This window comes from Harmonia axyridis, chromosome 1 (assembly GCF_914767665.1).
Source record: "Harmonia axyridis chromosome 1, icHarAxyr1.1, whole genome shotgun sequence".
Classification (NCBI taxonomy): Eukaryota; Metazoa; Arthropoda; class Insecta; order Coleoptera; family Coccinellidae; genus Harmonia; species Harmonia axyridis.
This window is the reverse complement of record NC_059501.1, coordinates 59,118,334-59,138,394: the sequence shown is the minus strand read 5'-3', so window position 1 is coordinate 59,138,394 and position 20,061 is coordinate 59,118,334. Positions and strand designations below refer to the sequence as shown.

At 34.9% G+C, this 20,061-nt stretch overlaps 1 protein-coding gene across 1 annotated transcript in view; it reads left to right on the top strand.

Annotated features, from left to right (window-relative positions):
• LOC123681876 (5-oxoprolinase) overlaps window positions 1-20,061 on the top strand; it is a 106,485-nt gene that overhangs the window by 13,495 nt on the left and 72,929 nt on the right. Inside the window, exons 7-14 of the mRNA XM_045620215.1 lie at window positions 885-1,131; window positions 1,183-1,390; window positions 2,181-2,528; window positions 4,159-4,507; window positions 10,599-10,856; window positions 12,365-12,618; window positions 13,782-14,025; window positions 16,766-16,877. Of these exons, the coding sequence (XP_045476171.1) occupies window positions 885-1,131; window positions 1,183-1,390; window positions 2,181-2,528; window positions 4,159-4,507; window positions 10,599-10,856; window positions 12,365-12,618; window positions 13,782-14,025; window positions 16,766-16,877 (2,020 nt within the window). The remainder of the gene's footprint in view (window positions 1-884; window positions 1,132-1,182; window positions 1,391-2,180; window positions 2,529-4,158; window positions 4,508-10,598; window positions 10,857-12,364; window positions 12,619-13,781; window positions 14,026-16,765; window positions 16,878-20,061) is intronic.

Here is a 20,061-nt window from a genome sequence, read left to right as displayed (position 1 = left end):
TATTACAATTCCAAGGAACTTGGTATCTTTAGATATTGCAAAGTTGCTGCCATTTAAGGCTACTTCTTTTGAGCTGTCTATAGTTGGATGGAATGGGACTAAGTTAGTTTTGTCATTGTTCAAAATTCGATTATTTTCTTCAAGCCAATTTTCAGTGTATTTTATCACCTCTGATGCTAGGAGTTTGAGATCTGGCCATTGTGACTCCACAATAAGTAGATTTGTATCGTCTGCATAATGTATACTCATAATTCTTCCATCGGCCCATGTGACTTCAAGTCCGTAATGATTCAGATAAACCAAGAAGAGAAGGGGTCCAGCAATCCCACCTTGGTCTATTCCCAATATGATTTCCTTCAGGTCTGATCGTATCTCTGTACCATCCATGAAAACTCTCACAAGTTGAGTTCTCCTTGGAGATATGATTTTATCCACTGGAGTGCTGTTCCCTCGACACCACAACACAGGAGTTTTTCGAGCAGAATATCTTGGTGTACGCAGTCGTATGCTTTGGAAAGGTCTAAGAAGAGACCAAGAGGGAGATCTCCATCCTCAAATGTATCAGTTACTTTCTTGAGAAACTGGTATATTGCTGTTTGGATAGACCGCCCCTTCAGGTATCCATGCTGATTTTCCTCAAAGAAAGCATTTTCTGTTAGGAAGCTCATTAGTTGATTACTTGAAGTGAATAGACCACTATCACCATATATTGTTGGGGGGTTGAGTGGATTAGCCTTGGCAATACTTTGCCCCTAGAATTTGCCAAATAAAGACCAAATAAAGAAATATTATTATTATTATAAGGAATGCTATCTGCGAGGAAATTTTCATTATTTTGATTAGGTTCCAGTGACTTATTTCCGTTTGAATTTCCTTATTTATAGATCTGGATTGTTTGTAGTGGGTCCAGACTCTGCAGGTGCTGATCCAGGGCCAGCATGTTACAAAAAAGGTGGTCCTCTAACTGTGACTGATGCGAATTTAGTTCTGGGAAGACTTCTACCAGAATATTTCCCAAAGATATTCGGAAAAAATGAAAACGAACCGCTGGACAGGAAAGCATCTCTTTCAAAGTTTACAGACCTGACCACACGCATAAATAATTTCCTCTACAAAGAAGACAGTCATAAGGTAATATAATGATGATACCTTTTGAAATCATATAAAATGTTCAATTCACAGGGAGGAAAAACGATTGAAGAGGTTGCTATGGGTTTCATTAGAGTGGCAAATGAAGCAATGTGCCGACCTATAAGGGCTTTAACCCAAGCCAAGGGATACGACACTGCTCGACATGCACTGGCGTGCTTTGGAGGTGCCGGAGGACAACATGCTTGTGCCATTGCCAGGAGTCTAGGAATGTCTACAGTTTTCATTCATAAATATGCAGGTAAGAATTATAACAGAATTCGAATTACCTACAATTGAAATAATAATATGTGGGAATATCAGTCCATAAATTATAGCGTCATTCAGATTCAAATTTCTTGAGGAAATTCAGATTTATCGCGCCATCAGAACCAAATATTAATATTAAATTATTAATTTTTGAAAATTTTACTACAATGTATCTCAAAAGGTAAGACGTTTAGGACATATGTTCATATAAAGTTTTTTATTAAAATGAGCCCAAAAATCACCACCATAAATATTGCCATTCAACTAGGAAACACCCTGTATACATGATATAATTTTCCGAAGAAAAATTTATTTTTTAATGAATTTTCATATGAGCATATTAGACATAAAGTCCTCTCAAAGGGTGAATAAACTGTTTTCCAAAACTAAAAAAAAAGACGTAAAATCGTATTTTGAATTCTTGTAAGTGGTAGAAAAGGACGGTAAATCAGAGAAACGTTTGAGATTGCTTCATTCATTCTAAAAAGTGGTGGGATATCGAAAACGCTTAGGAGAGAGGAGTGGTTGAACTTTGGCAGGTCACGAGAATGCCAGGTGATATGAACCAATCTTCAGGATTTGGGTAATGAAGACTTGCAATATTGAGAGCGATAATGAAATTCATTCAAACCGAGTAATTTTGAAAGATCGGTTGGATGGAATTTGCAACTTCTAAACTATAATTATTTCTGAGATCTTCTTTATTATCTTGCAATTTTTAGCTTCTAAATATTCTTCTATAATTCATATTAGTTCGTCAAACTTAATTTTTATTTTTCAAGGTATTCTTTCCGCATATGGTATGGCTCTAGCAGACGTCGTTCACGAGGCTCAAGAACCATGCGCAAAAGTATTCACTAAAAAAGACTTCCCATTTTTCGAGAAGCGTTTCGAACAGCTCAAACAGCAGGCACGAAACAAGCTTATGGACCAGGGATTCACGGAAGATATGATTGCTCTTGAACCGTACCTGAATATTAGGTACGATGGAACAGACTGTGCTATCATGGTTGGCGGTGGAGAAGTCAGCTACGAAGGTTTTCTGAAATCTTTCCTTGATGGATACAAGACTGAATTCGGGTTCCTCATCGAAGGGAGGAATATCATTGTTGATGATATAAGGATAAGAGGTAGAATTGCATGTTATGTGTCTTTGCTAAAGGTACATTAAGCCCCTTTTTTATATTTTAAGGCCAACAATGAATTATTGTGATTGTATAAGGCCAATCATTTCAATTGTGGAAAATCTTAAAAGAAAAAAATCCTTCTACATTTCAAACTATGTATTTGAAGGCTCATTTTCACGGTGATAGTCACTATCACGATAGTAATATCGTTAAATTTTCAAGTTCACGGTGTTAGTAACTATAATGCAAAAATGGGTTAGTAAGTTTAGTAAAGGGTTTTCCAATAGGAACTTGATAACTTTGAATTCACTTTGTGAACGCACCCTTTTCCTAATCAGCGAACTGTTACTGTCAATTTATTCAGTAAACTTAACATTTTCATCATGGTAAAGTACACGAACAAACGTCTGCAATTTATAAAAATTTACTACAGAAATTCGGAGTCGGTGACCGCTACTTTAAGAGCGTCAACTCCGATTTTCGGTCGTAATTCTCGGCCTAGTGGACAGGCAGTAACAAGTTTAGTCCAAAAATTTGACTCTACATATTCGTTGTGTGATGTCGCCGTGCCAGTGAGACAACGGGTTGGTCAAAGTGTCGAAAATATCGCTGCCGTTGAAACGTCCGTAGAAAATATCCAAATGAGTCAATTCTACGGCGTTCTCAAGAGATGGGTATCGCCCAGACCACTCTATGACGAATTTTGCATAGGGATCTTGGTTTACACCCATACAAGATCAAGCTGACTCAGGAATTGAAGCCGATAGATCATTTGAAGCGACGTACGTTCTCCAATTGAGCTCTGGAAAAGATGGGCCAAGATGATCAATTTCATCGCAAAATCATGGACCAGTCGATGTGCCGCCTCGCTCGTGCGATTTAACGCCACTAGACTTCTTTCTTTGGGGCCACATCAAGTCATTGGTCTATGCCAACAAGTCGACGACATTGATAGAGCTCAGAGCCAACATTGAACGCGAAATAGCAGCCGTTTCGACCGGAATGTGTGGCCGAGTCATCGAAAATTGGGTCCAACGAATCGACCGCTGCAAATGTGCCCGCTGTGGCCATATGAACGAGGTCGAGTTCCATTTATGAATGTTCTGATTGTACTCCAACCCGATAATAAAGGTTTTGAAATATCTCAAATGGTTTCTTTCTATTTTGAAAAAAAGTTGTCAAGTCCTTATTAGAAAACCCGATATATTCTGTTAATTAGTTGGAGTGGTGACTCTTAATGTGTGTTGCATGATCTCGCATCTATTTAAAATTATGAATTCTCTAGAAAACTTCTTCAAAGGAAGGAAAATTGATGCATGAAAATCTTTGAGTTTTATGCCTTTGAATACAACAGTTGACACTTCAAGAGGTTAAAATCAAGCCCAAGAAGTGTCCGTAAATTCAAAGAATATTGGGAACAAATAACCAATTTTTCTTTATCCCCCCCAAGGCTTATGTCTGGATATGCCAATGTGATCCAATATTGTCAGGATTTTTTCAAGGATTTGGACATTTGATGTGATATTGTGAAGAATACCTCATGATAGTCATAGTTTCACATTTATTTCTAGTTCGGAATGTTGTGACATGTATTATGTTTTAAGATATCTTACTAGAACTATTGTCTTTCAAGGAGTCGGAAGGAGTTTCGTTTCCGAAGATAAGCCTATAGAAAAAACCACTGGCCAGCCAAAATCTGAAAGATCAGCGAAAGTCTTCTTCGAAACCAAATATCTGGAGACCAAGGTCTATCAGCTTCGCGATCTGTTAGCCGGAGATAAAATCCAAGGTCCTGCCATCATCATGGACCAGCTCAGTACCATTTTAATCGAACCAGACTGTACTGCGGTGATTACATCAAGAGGCGACATAAAGATTACTATAGGAGTTGGAGAATTACAACGAATAGGAACCGAAATGGATTCTATACAACTTAGTATTTTCAGTCATAGGTTTATGAGCATAGCTGAACAAATGGGAAGGTTAGTATGCATACAATTGAAATATTTTTTAATGTTTGCTCTTTTAGTGATTGAGCTTTTAAAATAGAAACGTAGTTTCTAAAGCCAGTTAATTTAATGGTTGACTCATCATTTGTATCAATGTATCACTGTATAAGTGGTTAAATGGCAAACGTACTAAGTGAATTGTGCATATGTAATAATCGATCACCTCTTGCGATCAATGGAAGACCGGTTTTTGACTGATCAAGGCATGGTATTTTCTTGTTAGGATGTTTATTAATTCTTTCTCCTTCAATGAGAGAGAATGTGTGATTTATGCCTGTCATTCGAGAGACAGGACTTTTCTTTGGGAACAGGTCTACTAACCACAAATAAACAAAAGTACATTTTCGAAGAGTTGGTTTAAGGAATTTGATTTCTTTTATCCTCTTGAATGATACGCATGAACTAGAGGAGATTTCAGACCTTTGGACTATGACTGAAATAACTTTTTAATTTTGGGATATTGTTGCATTTGATTATTCTGAGGATGAAGATGTTATATGGTTTTTAGCACCAACTATGTTAAAATTATGAAATTATCATGTTGGATATTAGAGAAGATCACGTTATCTCAATGTTAATTTTTCTTGATGTTGACCAGATGGCTCGCGATTTCATTTCCACGTTTATTTTCTGGAAGGTATATTCATTCCGATATTGGATAGTTGAACGAAAAACTTTTTTTGAAGGATTTGCAGTAATAAGAAAATATTTCTCGATATTGAGATCAATTGTCGACATCAGAGAATCACAATTTCTACATTTAAGAATTTGAAAACCTTCTCTAGAAGGTGAGTTTATCGTAAAATCAAATTTTTTGAAGGCCTTTTTGTTGAACAAAAGTTGGCTGAATATGTTTTTTCAGGGATTTTTTCGTTTTGATTTGGTTGCACAAAATTTTTTATTCGAATATGCCTGCCGTTCTGGACAACATCAATTATTATCTAATATTTAATTGATTCGGTCTTCACTTGATGGAAATTCATGTTAAATAAATTTCCACAAAATTTTGTGGAAATTAGCAGTTTATTATTATTTAATTATTATCTACGTAGTTCCGTTTTGATGAGTCGAATTTCATCAGCTATACTTTTTAATAGAGCCTCCAAAGAGAAGCATTTTCCTGAAATCTGTAGATTTCATTCTAGGAGAGCTCCTGTTCAACGACTCAGGTGATTTTTTGTGGAAAGTCTTAGTGTTTTATGAACAATACATTTGAAAATCTTTCACATCCCTGTTACTTTATGGTTAGTGATAAGAGAACCTTTTTTTTTTCATATAAACCAATTGGCGTCCTGAAATATCGATATTGGACTCTTTTATTTATTCGATGAGTCACTTGCACCGGCCAAAAGCTGCCGTCTGCTTGTGTATTCTACTTGAAAAATGAAAATTCACTAACTTTGAATTCACTTCAAATTAATATTACAATATTTCCTTACCTACGTAGGAGCACAGATGTCTCCGTTCGCCAAAGCTGTAAATATTAGAATTACATGAAACGTTTTGAAGGGTTGTATGAAGTGAACAAACCCACAAAATTCGAAGAAAATGGGATTGCTGATTCCCAAGTTATGAAGACCAGAAATTTAGGCCAATTTGCATGAATCACCCTGTATCTCCGAAACTAACAGTCGGATACAAAACAAGTTACTTTTCTGAAAGGCCTGAATGATCTACATTCCCCACTAGGTTATGGACAGTCACTCATGTTACACCCTGTATATCAATACAACAAGAATGTGTTTCATTCGACCCAGTCGTGGCAGCCTTTGCCCGAAGTTTTCTCAGTAATGGCACAGCATAATCTTTCAAATGAAGCCACCATCGTGGTCATCAGTTTTTTTGTATTTTATTTAATTTTGAAGTTGTATACATATCTGAGTCGATAATTTGAAAAAAAATTCGCTAGTTCGAGTCTCGGAACGGAGAAGATATCTTCATGTTTTGGTATTCCGTTCAACCAGACGTTGTTGAGTAAACAATTAATGGGACTGTTAATGAAATAGCAATTGAACGCAATAACAAAACCTACTCAGAATAGAACCATTACCACAAACTTGCACAAGAGCTGCGAGAGCTTGCTGCAACAGACGTGCTCTAAACGTACGTTGAAAACGGCTCGTATTGTGGATAACTGATATTTTAATTTTGCTATCGGATTTTGAGTGTTAGAACGCACGATAAATAATGTCCGTAACTTTAAACGAGCGTGTGACCCTGTCCTAACATTTTACTGCCGGTGGCTTGGCGTTGACACTTGCTCGTAAACTTCGGTCCCACGACGAAATAGCGCGCAACTGTTATGCCATCGTGTTGCATCGTAACATTTTCAGATTGAAAAGCATTGGGGCTGTGTACCTGGTTGCACATGCAACGTGTTTTGAATTGGCAAATGTCGAGAGAAATTCGCCATTCACGCTCTTTCGTTTATCGACTTGAGCACAATTGGTCAAAGCCGGGATATTGTTAGATAGCTTGCAGCTTATACAAGCAGCTATTCCAGAAAGAAAACAATTTATTTATTTATTTAATCAAACGGAACAAACCATTTTACAGATGTACCAGAAAATAACTATACCTAGATATAAACAATATCGAAAAATATAACATAATAGTAATAATAAAACAAAAAAGAAACTAAGAGTAGAATATAAAATTTTTTAGAACATTTGAGATATTTCTTCATGTCAAAAATAGACATTGCCCACAAGTCAATATCTCTGCTATTAGCCTCTCTTAAGGCTCTATCAATAGGATTGTGGAAACTGTAGTTAGTTGGACAAAAATTAATAAAAAATTGTTCCTTCTTCCTAAGGGAGACTGTATTGGCATTAAGGCCAATTCTCTCAAGCACATAAGAGCAAGTTCATCATAATTAATATCCGAGATTGGAATATGAAGTTTGAAGGCAATCCACTTTAGGAATTTTTTTTGCACTCGTTCTAAACTGTTTATATGAATATCATACAATGGTGACCATACGACAGTAGCATATTCTAATATTGATCTTCTTACATGAGCTATATAAACTAATTTAATTGCCTGAATATCTTTAAAGCAAGTCATACTTCTTTTTATAAAACCTAACATTCTCAATGCTTTTCCTGTTATAGATTGAACCTGCTCAATGAAGTCAAATCTTTCGTCTAGAATTACCCCAAGATCCCTCATAACAGTAACACTCTCCAGTACTTTATCGTCTATCCGGTAATTAAATTCTATATTTTCTCGTGATCTGTGAAATCTCATGATTTTACATTTATCGATGTTGAGCTCAATCTCATTGAAACGGCACCATTTCGTCAGAGCATTCAAATCTTCTTGAAGTAGATTACAATCATGTATACTTTTTATACTGCGGAATAACTTTAAGTCGTCAGCGAAAAGAAGGAAAAAGCAAAACCTTATAAAGCTACCTATGTCGTTAATGAAACATAAGAAGAGCAATGGTGACAAAGAGGAGCCCTGAGGAACACCGGATTCAGCCAAGAACTCCCTGGATAAGGCATCATAAACCCGTACTTTCAGTCTGCAGACAACCAACTCAGAAATGGTTCGCGAATCCCAAGGTTTTTCAACTTTTCTAACAGTAACCAATGGGCAACCGAATCGAAGGCTTTTGCGAAATCGGTGTAAACTGAATCAACTTGAGCTCTATCTTTCATAGCACCTATAATGATGTCTGCAATGACCTTTCTATTCCATTAGCTACAAACAAGAAGAGCGAAGGCTGGTGTGTATACCGGATGTGACACCACCAGTTCCTTGGTTCGTCATGGAAAGTTGTCTGTGAAATCTAAATTGGAAAAGTTTGTACCTATCTGAACATCATTTGAAGCATTATCGACTATTACAGACACGTTACTGACCGGCCTGGACGAATTCTTCCGTTACTTGTATCGGGTGTCCTAAATTCGTTGTCAGGTGAGAGGATCTCAGAAACCATTTACGCTAAAAAAAAATGATGGCACATTTTCAGGCTCGATTTTTGAGAGGAATAATTTGGTGAAAACCACAACCTCATAAATTAATTCTTCACGATATAGGAGAAAATTGTAAAATGGCGTGCAATGAAAATTCCTCATAACTTCTTTATTATTGGTGCTATTATCATGAAAAAAAATCGTCATACAGGCAGGGCCATCGCTAGGGGGTAGGCAGGGTAGGCGGTCGCCTAGGGCGGCAAAATTCAAGGGCGGCATTTCAAGCTTGATCAACAAAAATTACATGTGTAGAAATTCAAAAGACCGAATGAGATCAAGGTTGCCGCATTATACATTATACTCATAAATATCCTGATGTGATCTCCTCATAGTGCTGTTTACGAGTGTTATTGACGCTAAAAAAACACATGCACTCATCAGGTTTGTCGGCGTGTACTTTACGTTTCCGAATTTTATTGCCACTTGGGGTTCTGGATTATTTTATTTTCAATTCTCTAATCAGAATGTTGATTCCTCAGAATGAAATGCAAAATATAAAAAAACAATTCCATTCCATCACTTCCACTTCATTATTTCATACCATATTTCATTATTTTATAATATCCTTAATTTTTTATATCAAATTATCTAGTGTGGGACCTGATCGCATTCGAATCAAATAATGCTTCATCCGCATCATCCGATTGTTATACTCGATAATCTTAGAAAAAACAAATTTTCAAGCATTTTCAAAATTTTTTCCAGCAGACCCACCTTTTTTGTATTTATATACTGGACTACTCATTCTTTAGATGATTTCAAATAACTGACCATAAATGAGTTCGAAAGACATCACAATATAGCAAAATGTTTAATGCATTCGGTCCTTACTTGATGGAAATTCATTATCAAATAAAATAGAACAAAATGTGTTTTGTCCAATTCATAATGAATAGAATTTAGCATACCCACATGTGCTCTGTACATCAATCAGTTTACAATGAATTCCTATCGAGCGAGCTTACTCAATTCGAAGTTAAACCAGTTTTCGTTTTTCCCCATATCCAAGAATTTCGTTTTGGAGCTCGCGAATATCTGCGGCTCAAATTTATCGAATGCTTATTGGAGGCATGTATGCCAATTAGTCGTTCTGCTTTTAATGTGTTCGACATGGCGCTACGTGCGTTGAAAACACTTCAATCAGTTGCGGTAAGGACAACAAACCATTCCGACTATCCCTCTTCAATTCTGGATGAAAACTTCTGACGCTATTCGACGCATCTGCCTCTGACTGCTTGCATTTTCAGGTGGGCAAATCGTAACGATCATTATTCACTTATTCTAAATTAGCCTTCGTACGCTGTTTCGTAGCTTTGTTGATAGTTTTTAGTTGTTTTATCGTTTCGGAGGAACATATGCAATAAATTTATGATTCAAATTTTTGCCGGCAAGCCAGATAGCAACAAGTGTGATAGCGGATTGAACTGATGATGGGCCTTTTATCATCTTAGTATACCGACTCCAATTGTAGATTGTATGTATATGTGATTAGGAGACGTGCTGTGGATGATGCGCTGTTAACTTAATTTTAAGTTGTTCCAAGCAGTTCGGTATTTGTATTTGGAATATGAATACTCAATATATATTACCAAGATATTGAAGGGAATTTTCCATTGTTTTCAACTGTAGAATTGATATATTTTCAATTTTAACTTGACAGCGCTGAAGGTTCACATATGGTACTATGGTTCGTTCAAATATAAGATGAAGCAATATAATAGTTATTTATGCAACAAGTGCAAAAAGTGAATGTTTATTGCACTCGACGTGAAATTGGACAACACGTCGAGTGCAATAAACAATTTTTGCACGAGTTGCATACAAAATTTTTTCTACGTTCATGCAAAAAGCAAAAAATGATTTATTGAGGTGTGGCACTAGGTGTAGGAAAATGAAAAGCGCAACTCGAATACTTTATTATTAATATTGATTTGCATTGAAACAGGAACTAGAGAGATGTATAATTGATAAACCATTTTCAACTCAATTACGAGAGACACTTTATTATAATAGAATATTATTTATTAAGGAATAATTCACTTACATTTGTTAGTAATATCGATTGTATTATTTCATTCCAGGATACTCCAAAGGACTTCGATATCTACCAATATCAAAGAACGACTAGACTTTTCTTGCGCACTTTTTGGTCCAGATGGTGGTTTGGTTTCAAATGCGCCACACATTCCCGTTCACTTGGGCTCTATGCAGGAAGCTGTACAGTACCAATTATCCAACAGGAAGGAATTCAAGGAAAATGATGTTATCTTGACTAATCATCCGGCAGCTGGAGGCTCTCATCTACCAGATTTCACCGTCATTACCCCAGTATTCTATCAGTGAGTAATAAGGGTTCTTTCTGTTTATTTATTTGTTTGAGAAAAATAATTCAAAACGAAAATTTTATGGGATAAGGGAAATAAATTGAAGATTTTCATTTTAATGAAGGCCAACCTTTCGAAAATTTTAATTTGCATCATCAGATTACATAGATTACATCAAATCAAAACTAAAATATAAAATAAAGACTAAAATGAATAGGTGGTACTTAAAAATAACTGAAAGTGAAAAATTAAGAAAAAGTCAGGAGCTTTTGAGTGCTAGCTCAATCATGCGCCAATCAAAATCTCGGGGATATAGGTATATACAGGGTGTTCTATTGGAAACCAGAGAATTGTCTACTGTGGAGTAGACAAGGCACCGAGATGGTTTTGATATCATATTTGTTAAGTCTTATACTTTCTTTGATTGAAATATAGGGTGTTTCATCGATTTTGTCAATTTCTTTGTTGAGTTATAACTTACTGTAACGAATTCGCAAGCCCTACGCCACTGCCTCTTTCTAGAAGGTACAGGACGCACCGAGAGCTCGATAGAAAGATCAAGACGCTTCTAGAGAGAGATGCCAGCGGTATATGATCAATCGAAGCCGCAGAGCAGGGCAGTGCGACGGAAACGGCGGTCAGTGCCGTACACTCAATTAGATATAAGTTGTAGAAATAAATTAATGTAGTAGTGAAAATAAATGAGTGTAACAGTTGAAATAAATCATGTGTAAATAGTTATTTATAGTTGTGTACCTGAAATAAATTAGTGTTAGCCAGAAGAATAATCGATTTAATTAACCGAAAAACGTAACATTATGAACCACCTGCTATATTTTTGGATGTGAATGATACACACACTCTCATACTCATATTCTAGCGATTTGCTTATCAGTCTATTATAAAAATTGAAAATAATGATAATGATTCAATAACAAATAATAGAGAATTCGATTAAATCCTGAAAATCTGAAAGCATTATAATACAATACGTCAATTTTTGTACTTTCATTCATCATTAATGGGAAAATCTGAAAAATTAATTTTTGTACTCTATTATCTGGGATATGGTATATTCTATGGAAATAATTCAGAGGACCTTTTTTGTTAATGAAGCTCTGTTTATTTTAGAAACGAAACAATTTTTTCGAACAAAAGTGGTTTGAATTTTCGATAAGAAAAGGATAAATGCATATCTACGCCACTGAATGAGTTTGGCAGGAGACACTTACCTAATTCGAAACATTACATTATAAAGACTTCAATACCTAAAAATTAAAACAATGAATGTAATAATACTAGAGATATAAGTAAAAACTGAATTTTTTTCAAACACCCTGTATCTCGAAAATGAAGCTTGTTAGTATATAATAGAAATTTTTTTCATGAAAAGAGTTGTTCTATCCGATGCTTATCTAGTTATGGCACTAAAATTTGGATAACCCTGTATATTTGCATATTTTAAATGAAATAGTTAGTATAAGGAAAAAAAACTATTGAATGTTCGAATTTTTTTTTTATAGGGGCAGTAAAAAGCCTGTATTCTTCGTAGCCTCTAGAGGACACCATGCAGACATTGGTGGTATCACCCCAGGATCAATGCCTCCTCACTCCAAGACTTTGTCTGAGGAAGGAGCTGCATTCAAATCGTTCCTACTGGTAGATGATGGTAAATTCATGGAAACCGAGCTGAAGCAACAATTAACTTTTGCTGGTGGAAGAAATTTAAGTGAAAATATATCCGATTTGAGAGCACAAGTAGCAGCCAATCAAAAAGGTAGGATTATTAATTGAAGTATTACGATAATTATTGACCTGTAGATTTCAGTTTGATATCTATAGCGGAATTAGGAATGAACTGAAATGATTATTATCATGATAATGAACAAAGTGAACGCTTGTGAAATCTCTAATATATGTATATATCGATTTTTCCTCGAACTAGGATATATCCGAATCCTTGTTATATTCCAAACAAAACCCTATTCATTAGATTGGACAGAAAGAATTGAAAACTTGAGTAAAACATATTAATGATTTATAACTTTTTTTTTGCTTTTTTCTCTGAAAGAGATCTTTCGGGAAACAAACATATTTCATTCAGTGCTTCCGAAATTATAAGCTTCTGTTTTCAATTTCCAATATATGAGGCCTCTCAGAAGCATAGAGAGTTATAATAATAGTGCCTTTATTTGCATGAAAATAATACATAATATAGGGGCGAGGTCTAGCTAAAGCTACTCCACTTAACTCGTAAATAATAAAATTGGGAAAAATTCTCTAGTCTAGTACAACAAACTTAGTGAATCTACATACTTAAAAATCTTAAAATTAAATAATTATTCCACAAACTCGCATCTTTGAACTCCTAGGCTTACTCAAAAGAAACTGTTTCTCTGGTATACATTTACATAGATCTTTTGTCTTACTCTTCTGTGGAATAAGTATTCAAATCATTATTTACATCAGAAATAATAATTTAAGAAAATTCAATTTGATCTTTCGGTTATATAAATAAATGATTATTTCAAATTACTATAGGAAACTGATGAATATACAAGTTATAAGTTTGTAAATTTTCAAGTTTGATTCTAATATTCTGGCAATTCGAAATTAGCAGAAAAGGAGGTTTATAAAGATTTATCAAATATTAAAGATTTTGGCATATTAAAGTCGTGATTTTGATATCTGCTGGTATAATTTCAAAAATCACAAAGATGAAATCAAATTCGAATTTTAATATTGCTTCAAAATAAACTTCTTTTATGGATATATTATGAAACAAGATGGCAAAGGCTGATGTTGAAGGGTATTTAGGGTATTTTTGTTCACTATCTAGGAACTATTGGTTATGTTTAGATAGATAGATAGATAGATATTGGGTTACCTAGTTGTGACATTCCGTTCACTGGTAGATTACACGAAGTTTTTTGATTTAAGGTATCTTGTTGGTGAATGAACTGATCGATCAATATGGACTCGTAGTCGTGCAGGCTTACATGGACCATATCCAAACCAACGCAGAAGTAGCAGTACGATCAATGCTCAAGCAAGTGGCAGCAGATGCATTGAAACGGACTGGATCCACCGTGTTGACTGCTGAAGATAGAATGGATGATGGTACAGCCATAAAATTGACTGTCAGTTTGGACCCCAAGGAAGGAACTGCCATCTGCGATTTTACGTAAGTTATGTAATTATATGATTAAGAATTGTTTTCTATGGAGATTTTGGAGTTATATTCTGAAAAAGGAAAAGAGCAAACAAGGAAATAATATGATACGGCTGATATACCTTTTTTTTTTGCCCTGAGGTAGGGGGAAAGCTAATGCCATCTCCAGCGGCGGGTCAGGATGATGTTAAGTTGCCGCTGGATTTGTGTAAACCCTAAAACCCCCTCCTCTTTTCACAAAAGACCTCCGGAATAGGCTTCCTAGCCTGCGCCTCGAGAGACGGCCGATGTACCTACTCAGCATTGAAACTACGTTAGACGTCAGCAGAGTAGAGTTGGTATGAACGAAAAATGATATCCAGAAACACTGGTTACTCTCCTTTGAAATTATATTTTGAAAGAACTTGAGTGCTTGCTTGACGACAATTATTGCGATGAAAAACTTCATTAATATTGAATGAAAAAAAATTAATGATTTATTTTTTTGAATTTTTTCATTGATAATTTATATCATCAAATAAAAATGATATTTCAAACATAGAAATAGAACTTATAAATCGGAAAAAACTATCAAATTTAGGATTTTCGAAATATTGTCTTATGCGATTCTATTGCCTTGGCCCTAGGGTAAAATGATGGCTAAAGACAGCACAAATTAATATTGCTGGATTTCATATGGGTGAAGGATGACAATAATTGTATTTCAATATAATATTGGGGGTCACATGCTTTCTATTATTATTATTATTATTATTATTATTATTATTAGAAAGATGTGGGTATTGTATTTGTTTTGAGGTTGACTTAACGTGTATAGCTTTTAGATTCGAGGCACTTGGCTTTCTGGTTAGGAGTTCTAAGTGGTTAATAGATTCTAAAATGTATTCCTGGTTAATGGTTAATGGTTTTTTTCCATTCTGTAAAAAGCTTAGACTAGTGAATGGTGTGTAATAATAAATAATAAAAAAATAAATAGATAACCCTCTATTGAACATTAAGTTGTCAATAAGATGAAGACATGAGAGTGTAACTGATAAACTATTACACAAGTAGAATTGATTTCTTCAATTCAAATTTTATCCATCTCCAACTTTTATCGGAAGATTGAATCAGAAGGATTTTTTTACGTTTTACGCTTACGTCTATATTGATGAATTTTCTGTAGATTTTTTTTATCAATCAATCTGAAAATCGCTGAAAGGATTCCGTGGAATGGTGGATATTCAACGGATAGGCCGAACAAACCCTCGGAAAAATTTCAATATTCATAAACACGTGAAAGCTCGAAGGGTAAATTAATCTTTCACGGTGATTAACGATAGGCACGCCCTTTATCGAATTCGTTGTCTCTCAGAGCTGAGTTTCCTCTAAATAACGGACGGCATCAGGGGTCGAGAGGCACAAAGGTGAAAAAGTCATTATCGACTTTTGAACCCTATAGGTTAATTAGTTCGAACAATAAACCTTCGGAATCGGGGAGGGGATACATTTTTAAAACTTCTTGGTTTTTAAAATTCTCACTTAGTGCAGAATTCATAAAAGTTCCTTGTTTTTTTTATCCTTGGGAATATCTCAATTCATGAAAATCTAATACTGTGAAATTTGAGAAGACGTCAGTCGGTGGTCTTTCATTTAGGCGTCTATTGCACGGTTAGAGATCATAGAACTGATTCAAGTTTGAGTATTCTTGATTCCAATCAAATATACCTATATCTCATAACAGAAAGATGAGCTATTGTTGTCGGTTAATTTATTTAGAAATGTTTGCAAAAACAATTTCCTCTAATTTTACATAACATTGTTCCAAAGGTGGTTCATATCGATTTAGCTTTGAGTGATTATTAAGTTTTATTTTTTGCAACTATGCCTGGCAATAGATTGTCAGTGTTCAATAGAGCAAGAACAGTAGCTTTACATGATGAGAGTCTGCCGATTCATCAAATTGCGGATATACTAAGGATTCCCCGCACTTTAGTTATCCTTGTACCAGGAAATTCACAGCGTTAACAGGAGACGTAGAATTGGGCGTCATAGCGTAACTAATGCAAGAGAACTGAGGAGATCGGTATCTAGCAGAATATGTTCGGTTGCATCCCAACTTCATGTCAGTGTTTTTCTCAATTTTTTTTTCTTTGAATATTGCGCCATTGATACGAAATTTCGTACAAAAATTGGAACTGATTTTCCATGTATTAGACAAGAAATATGTATACACGCAAAAATTCAACCCTGTCGGATATGTTGTCACTCAAATGAATGAATGAATTGCATGTTTGTTTTTCGATATTCTCCCCAATTTTTTATGATTCTATAGTTACGCTATTTGCAGAAAATTTTGCATGAAGCTTTTTGTTTACACGCAAAGACAATAAAAAATTTCTAACGGTAATATTCACGGATCTTCTAGTCCTTATCCTATTATCAAATTTGACCCCGTCATTCGAAATCGAAACCTTCCCCAAAAATCTCAAGAAGGTATCTGAAAGTCTTTCCTTCCGAGATTTATCGTGAGTACAGATGGACAGAGTCGGTTAGAAGGATAAATGCTTAAAAAGGAACTCCCTATATCCCTATCCAATAGAGCAGAGCACTAGTTTTTCCTCATCGATGACCTGGGTGGAAATAGTCCTTCGTTAGTATTCACTTGTAGGTTCATTGCTAGAATTCATTACGCCACAACTTGTGTGTCCAATTGTTTGTTCATTTATATATTTCTGATATATTGAACTCTAAAGCCGTTATGATTTTTCAGGGGTACTGGAGTGGAAGTTTGGGGAAATTGCAATGCACCAAAGGCTATAACATTATCAGCCTTAATTTACTGTCTCCGATGTATGGTTGAACATGATGTTCCTTTGAATCAGGTATGTTGAGTTTATTTTATTGTGTCCAGATTTACATACCGGCATTAATTCTCCTTCGATGTCTTTTGTGGAATTTCGATCTTATATTCAGAGTATCGTTTCATGCGCAGTTCCTAATTATCAGTGTTCGTCAGATCTATCTCATAACTTATCAATATGTTTTCAAATTCTGTGAGAAATCTTTTTTCTTATAATATGAACTTTAACTGAAAAATCTGTTATTGAAGACTCTACTATTCTTTTTCAAAAAATCTAACTATTGCAAATATAATGGAAATAACATATTCACTGCCATATTAAATGAATGCCAAGGAAATCTTCTCAAGAAAACCAACATACAAGGTGAATCACGTAAGAAACAACGGTTCAAAGGACTTCAAACTGAATGGGGATTAGGAATTTAAATGCTCAAATTATAAATAAATATCAATGATAATCGGTTGGTCCAATAGTTAGGAACTCCTACTTCTAAGCTTCATTAACGAAGCCCACACAAAACATATTTGGTTCTCCTAAATCGCAAAAGCTCCTCTAAGCTTTTGACAGGTTTCACAGAAGCTTAGAGAGTCGGTATAAACAAAATAAAAATACGCAATCATAAAGGATGGAACAACTGCACATAAATATGAACTTGAAAACGGAAACACCTGTTCATCTGTTTTGCTCTACGTCTTCTATTTCCAGAGCCAGGTCACTTTCTTCACATTCCTTAGGCATCATTATGAACAATAAGTACTTCATTTAATACAGAATTTCTTGAAAACTTTGTATTTGCCAATCCATGGCAAAAAACTATCAATTTGGAACGAATTACCTCACATAAGAAGTTAATTCACACGTCTCTCATCTATAAGATACCTTTCTGATGAGAAAGTAATACCATATGGTACTCTTCAGAATTGTCAAGTAATGAAGTGGTACTGATAACCTATATTCAATATCGATTTAACTACATTACAAGAAATCTTTATTTATGGTTAATGTCTTTTATGTAACGATATTGTCATCTTCCAAAACATAAGGGTACATTGGATATAATACGGATAATATTTATATTAATTCAAATCACTTGAAACAGTAGCACATGATGAACAGTTTTCAATATGATTGAAATATTTTTCTCTGTGAACTCGAATCCGACCAAAAGATAATGAAATTTGTACATTAAGCAAAACCTAATTAACTATTGACCACTAAAATATGAATTCTTAAATTTTCATGGTAGAGAGTTGGGCTATGGCAGATTTCGATATATTGTTATATTTATATACATACTAGAGACGTAAATATAAATTGTTCAGTTTGTTATAAAGAGCGATAGAAAGTGACGAATACGTTATAATCCAGTATTTGAAGCATAATATAGCAGAATTTATGGGAAATATATAAGTAAAGCTGCATACATTATCGAAGAAGTGTCAATTTATACATTATCGGTTCTTCCTAATGTACAGATGAAATCGCACACATACTCAATGATATATTATTGCTCCAAAAATCCATAGAGCCCTTCTGATATAATGCATATCAAACAGTTTTAAATATTATAGCTGATCAAAAACTTAAAGAAAATCACTGACTTGATATCGGGGGAATTTTAGCGCTCGTTTATTCATGGAGACCACGGAACTGTATATAAAAAATATGTGTTATATTATCCACTGTTGTCTGTTAGTTAAATCGTTCTTCGAAGAGACCGGTCTATCATTTGGTCGAAATGTCTGAAATTTTAGAATTTTGAACCAGAGTTGGCTTCGAAGAATTGGGTTCGACTCACCCACGATGAATCCATCCTCAAATTTGATTCTGTGAATTTTTAAAAATCAGTGAGTCGAACCTTGTAATTTGAGACCATTTCCGCATCAAAATTTGAAACATACAGACATTGTAAAATTTTGTTCTGAAGCGTCATCAGAATCACAAAAAAACAAGAAAAAGAAGAATAAATAAAAATGGGAATAACTGAAGTGAAGTTGGGAGATTTTCAGACTTTGTTTGTTTATTCGCAAATTGAACCTTTGGAGGTCACATATACCTATACATATAGTGTTATGTGGTTTCTAAGGAAGCAACTGGCGAATGAATGACCAAAAGCTTAAAAGGTCCTAACTCCACATCGTAAAATCTTCCTTCGGTCGGATTATTAAATATTGAGTCATTTTCACCGTTATTCATCTTGAATTGTCTATGGTTCTGGTATACCAATCAACGTGGAATTTTATATGTGGATTATATTTTATATGAGATTATATTTTATATATAACTGTATAATTTCATTTCAATTGAGTCTGAAGTTTTGGATTCATCAGGAGAAAATAATTTTGAAGGTTTTACCAGTAGGTAAGACCTTCGGATGAAATTCAGTAGAATTTCATCAATAAACTAAGTTTGAAGGTTGTTCCGTTCGGGAGGTATCATTTTTACAGTTGGCTGGACAGCCGGCACCACCTAAAATGCCATCATGACGAAATAAAAAAAATGATCTGTTCGGGAAATGCCTGCTAAAAATATAATGCTATCTCAGAAAAAAACTTACAGTTTGAATAATGTCAGTAATACCTAACGAAATATTGAATATAACAAATCTTGTATTAAAAGATTCGAAATGGAAGGTTCTCTTTGTCTCAAGCACCAAATCTTAATGGTATATGATCTTCGCTCGCCTGGCATATGCAGCGTTAGATAATAATAACTGCATAGTATCAAATCTGCTCAGATTTAATCTGTAGCCTTCCTCTATGATGAACTATTCACATCAGCATCGATTAAACATTCAGTAATCCATTTTGCTCTGATTACTGCAAGAGATTGTGCCATTTCATCCAAGCCAGAGCGCAGTAAGAGCTCACTATCCAGGATCTCATTCTCTTTGAATATCGCCGAAATAATCAGACTATCAATTAATGAGCGATTCATTCTGCCATCAAAACGATATAACTCTCCTTCAGTTAGGTAGTATTAACTGCTTCGTAATTGCCGCATTCGCCTGACAGAAGTCAAATTGCTGGATAAGTAGCCCCCGAAGCCGAAAAGTTGAAACAATAGTAGCTCTCCTTCAATGGCATTAATTTCGTTGGCAATCACATGAATTCGACAGACTCGGCCAATCTGCACCACTTGAAACATTTCTATCGTTCCCATTGTTGCCCGACCGTATGGGCTCTTCGAGTTATGCTAAACTTTC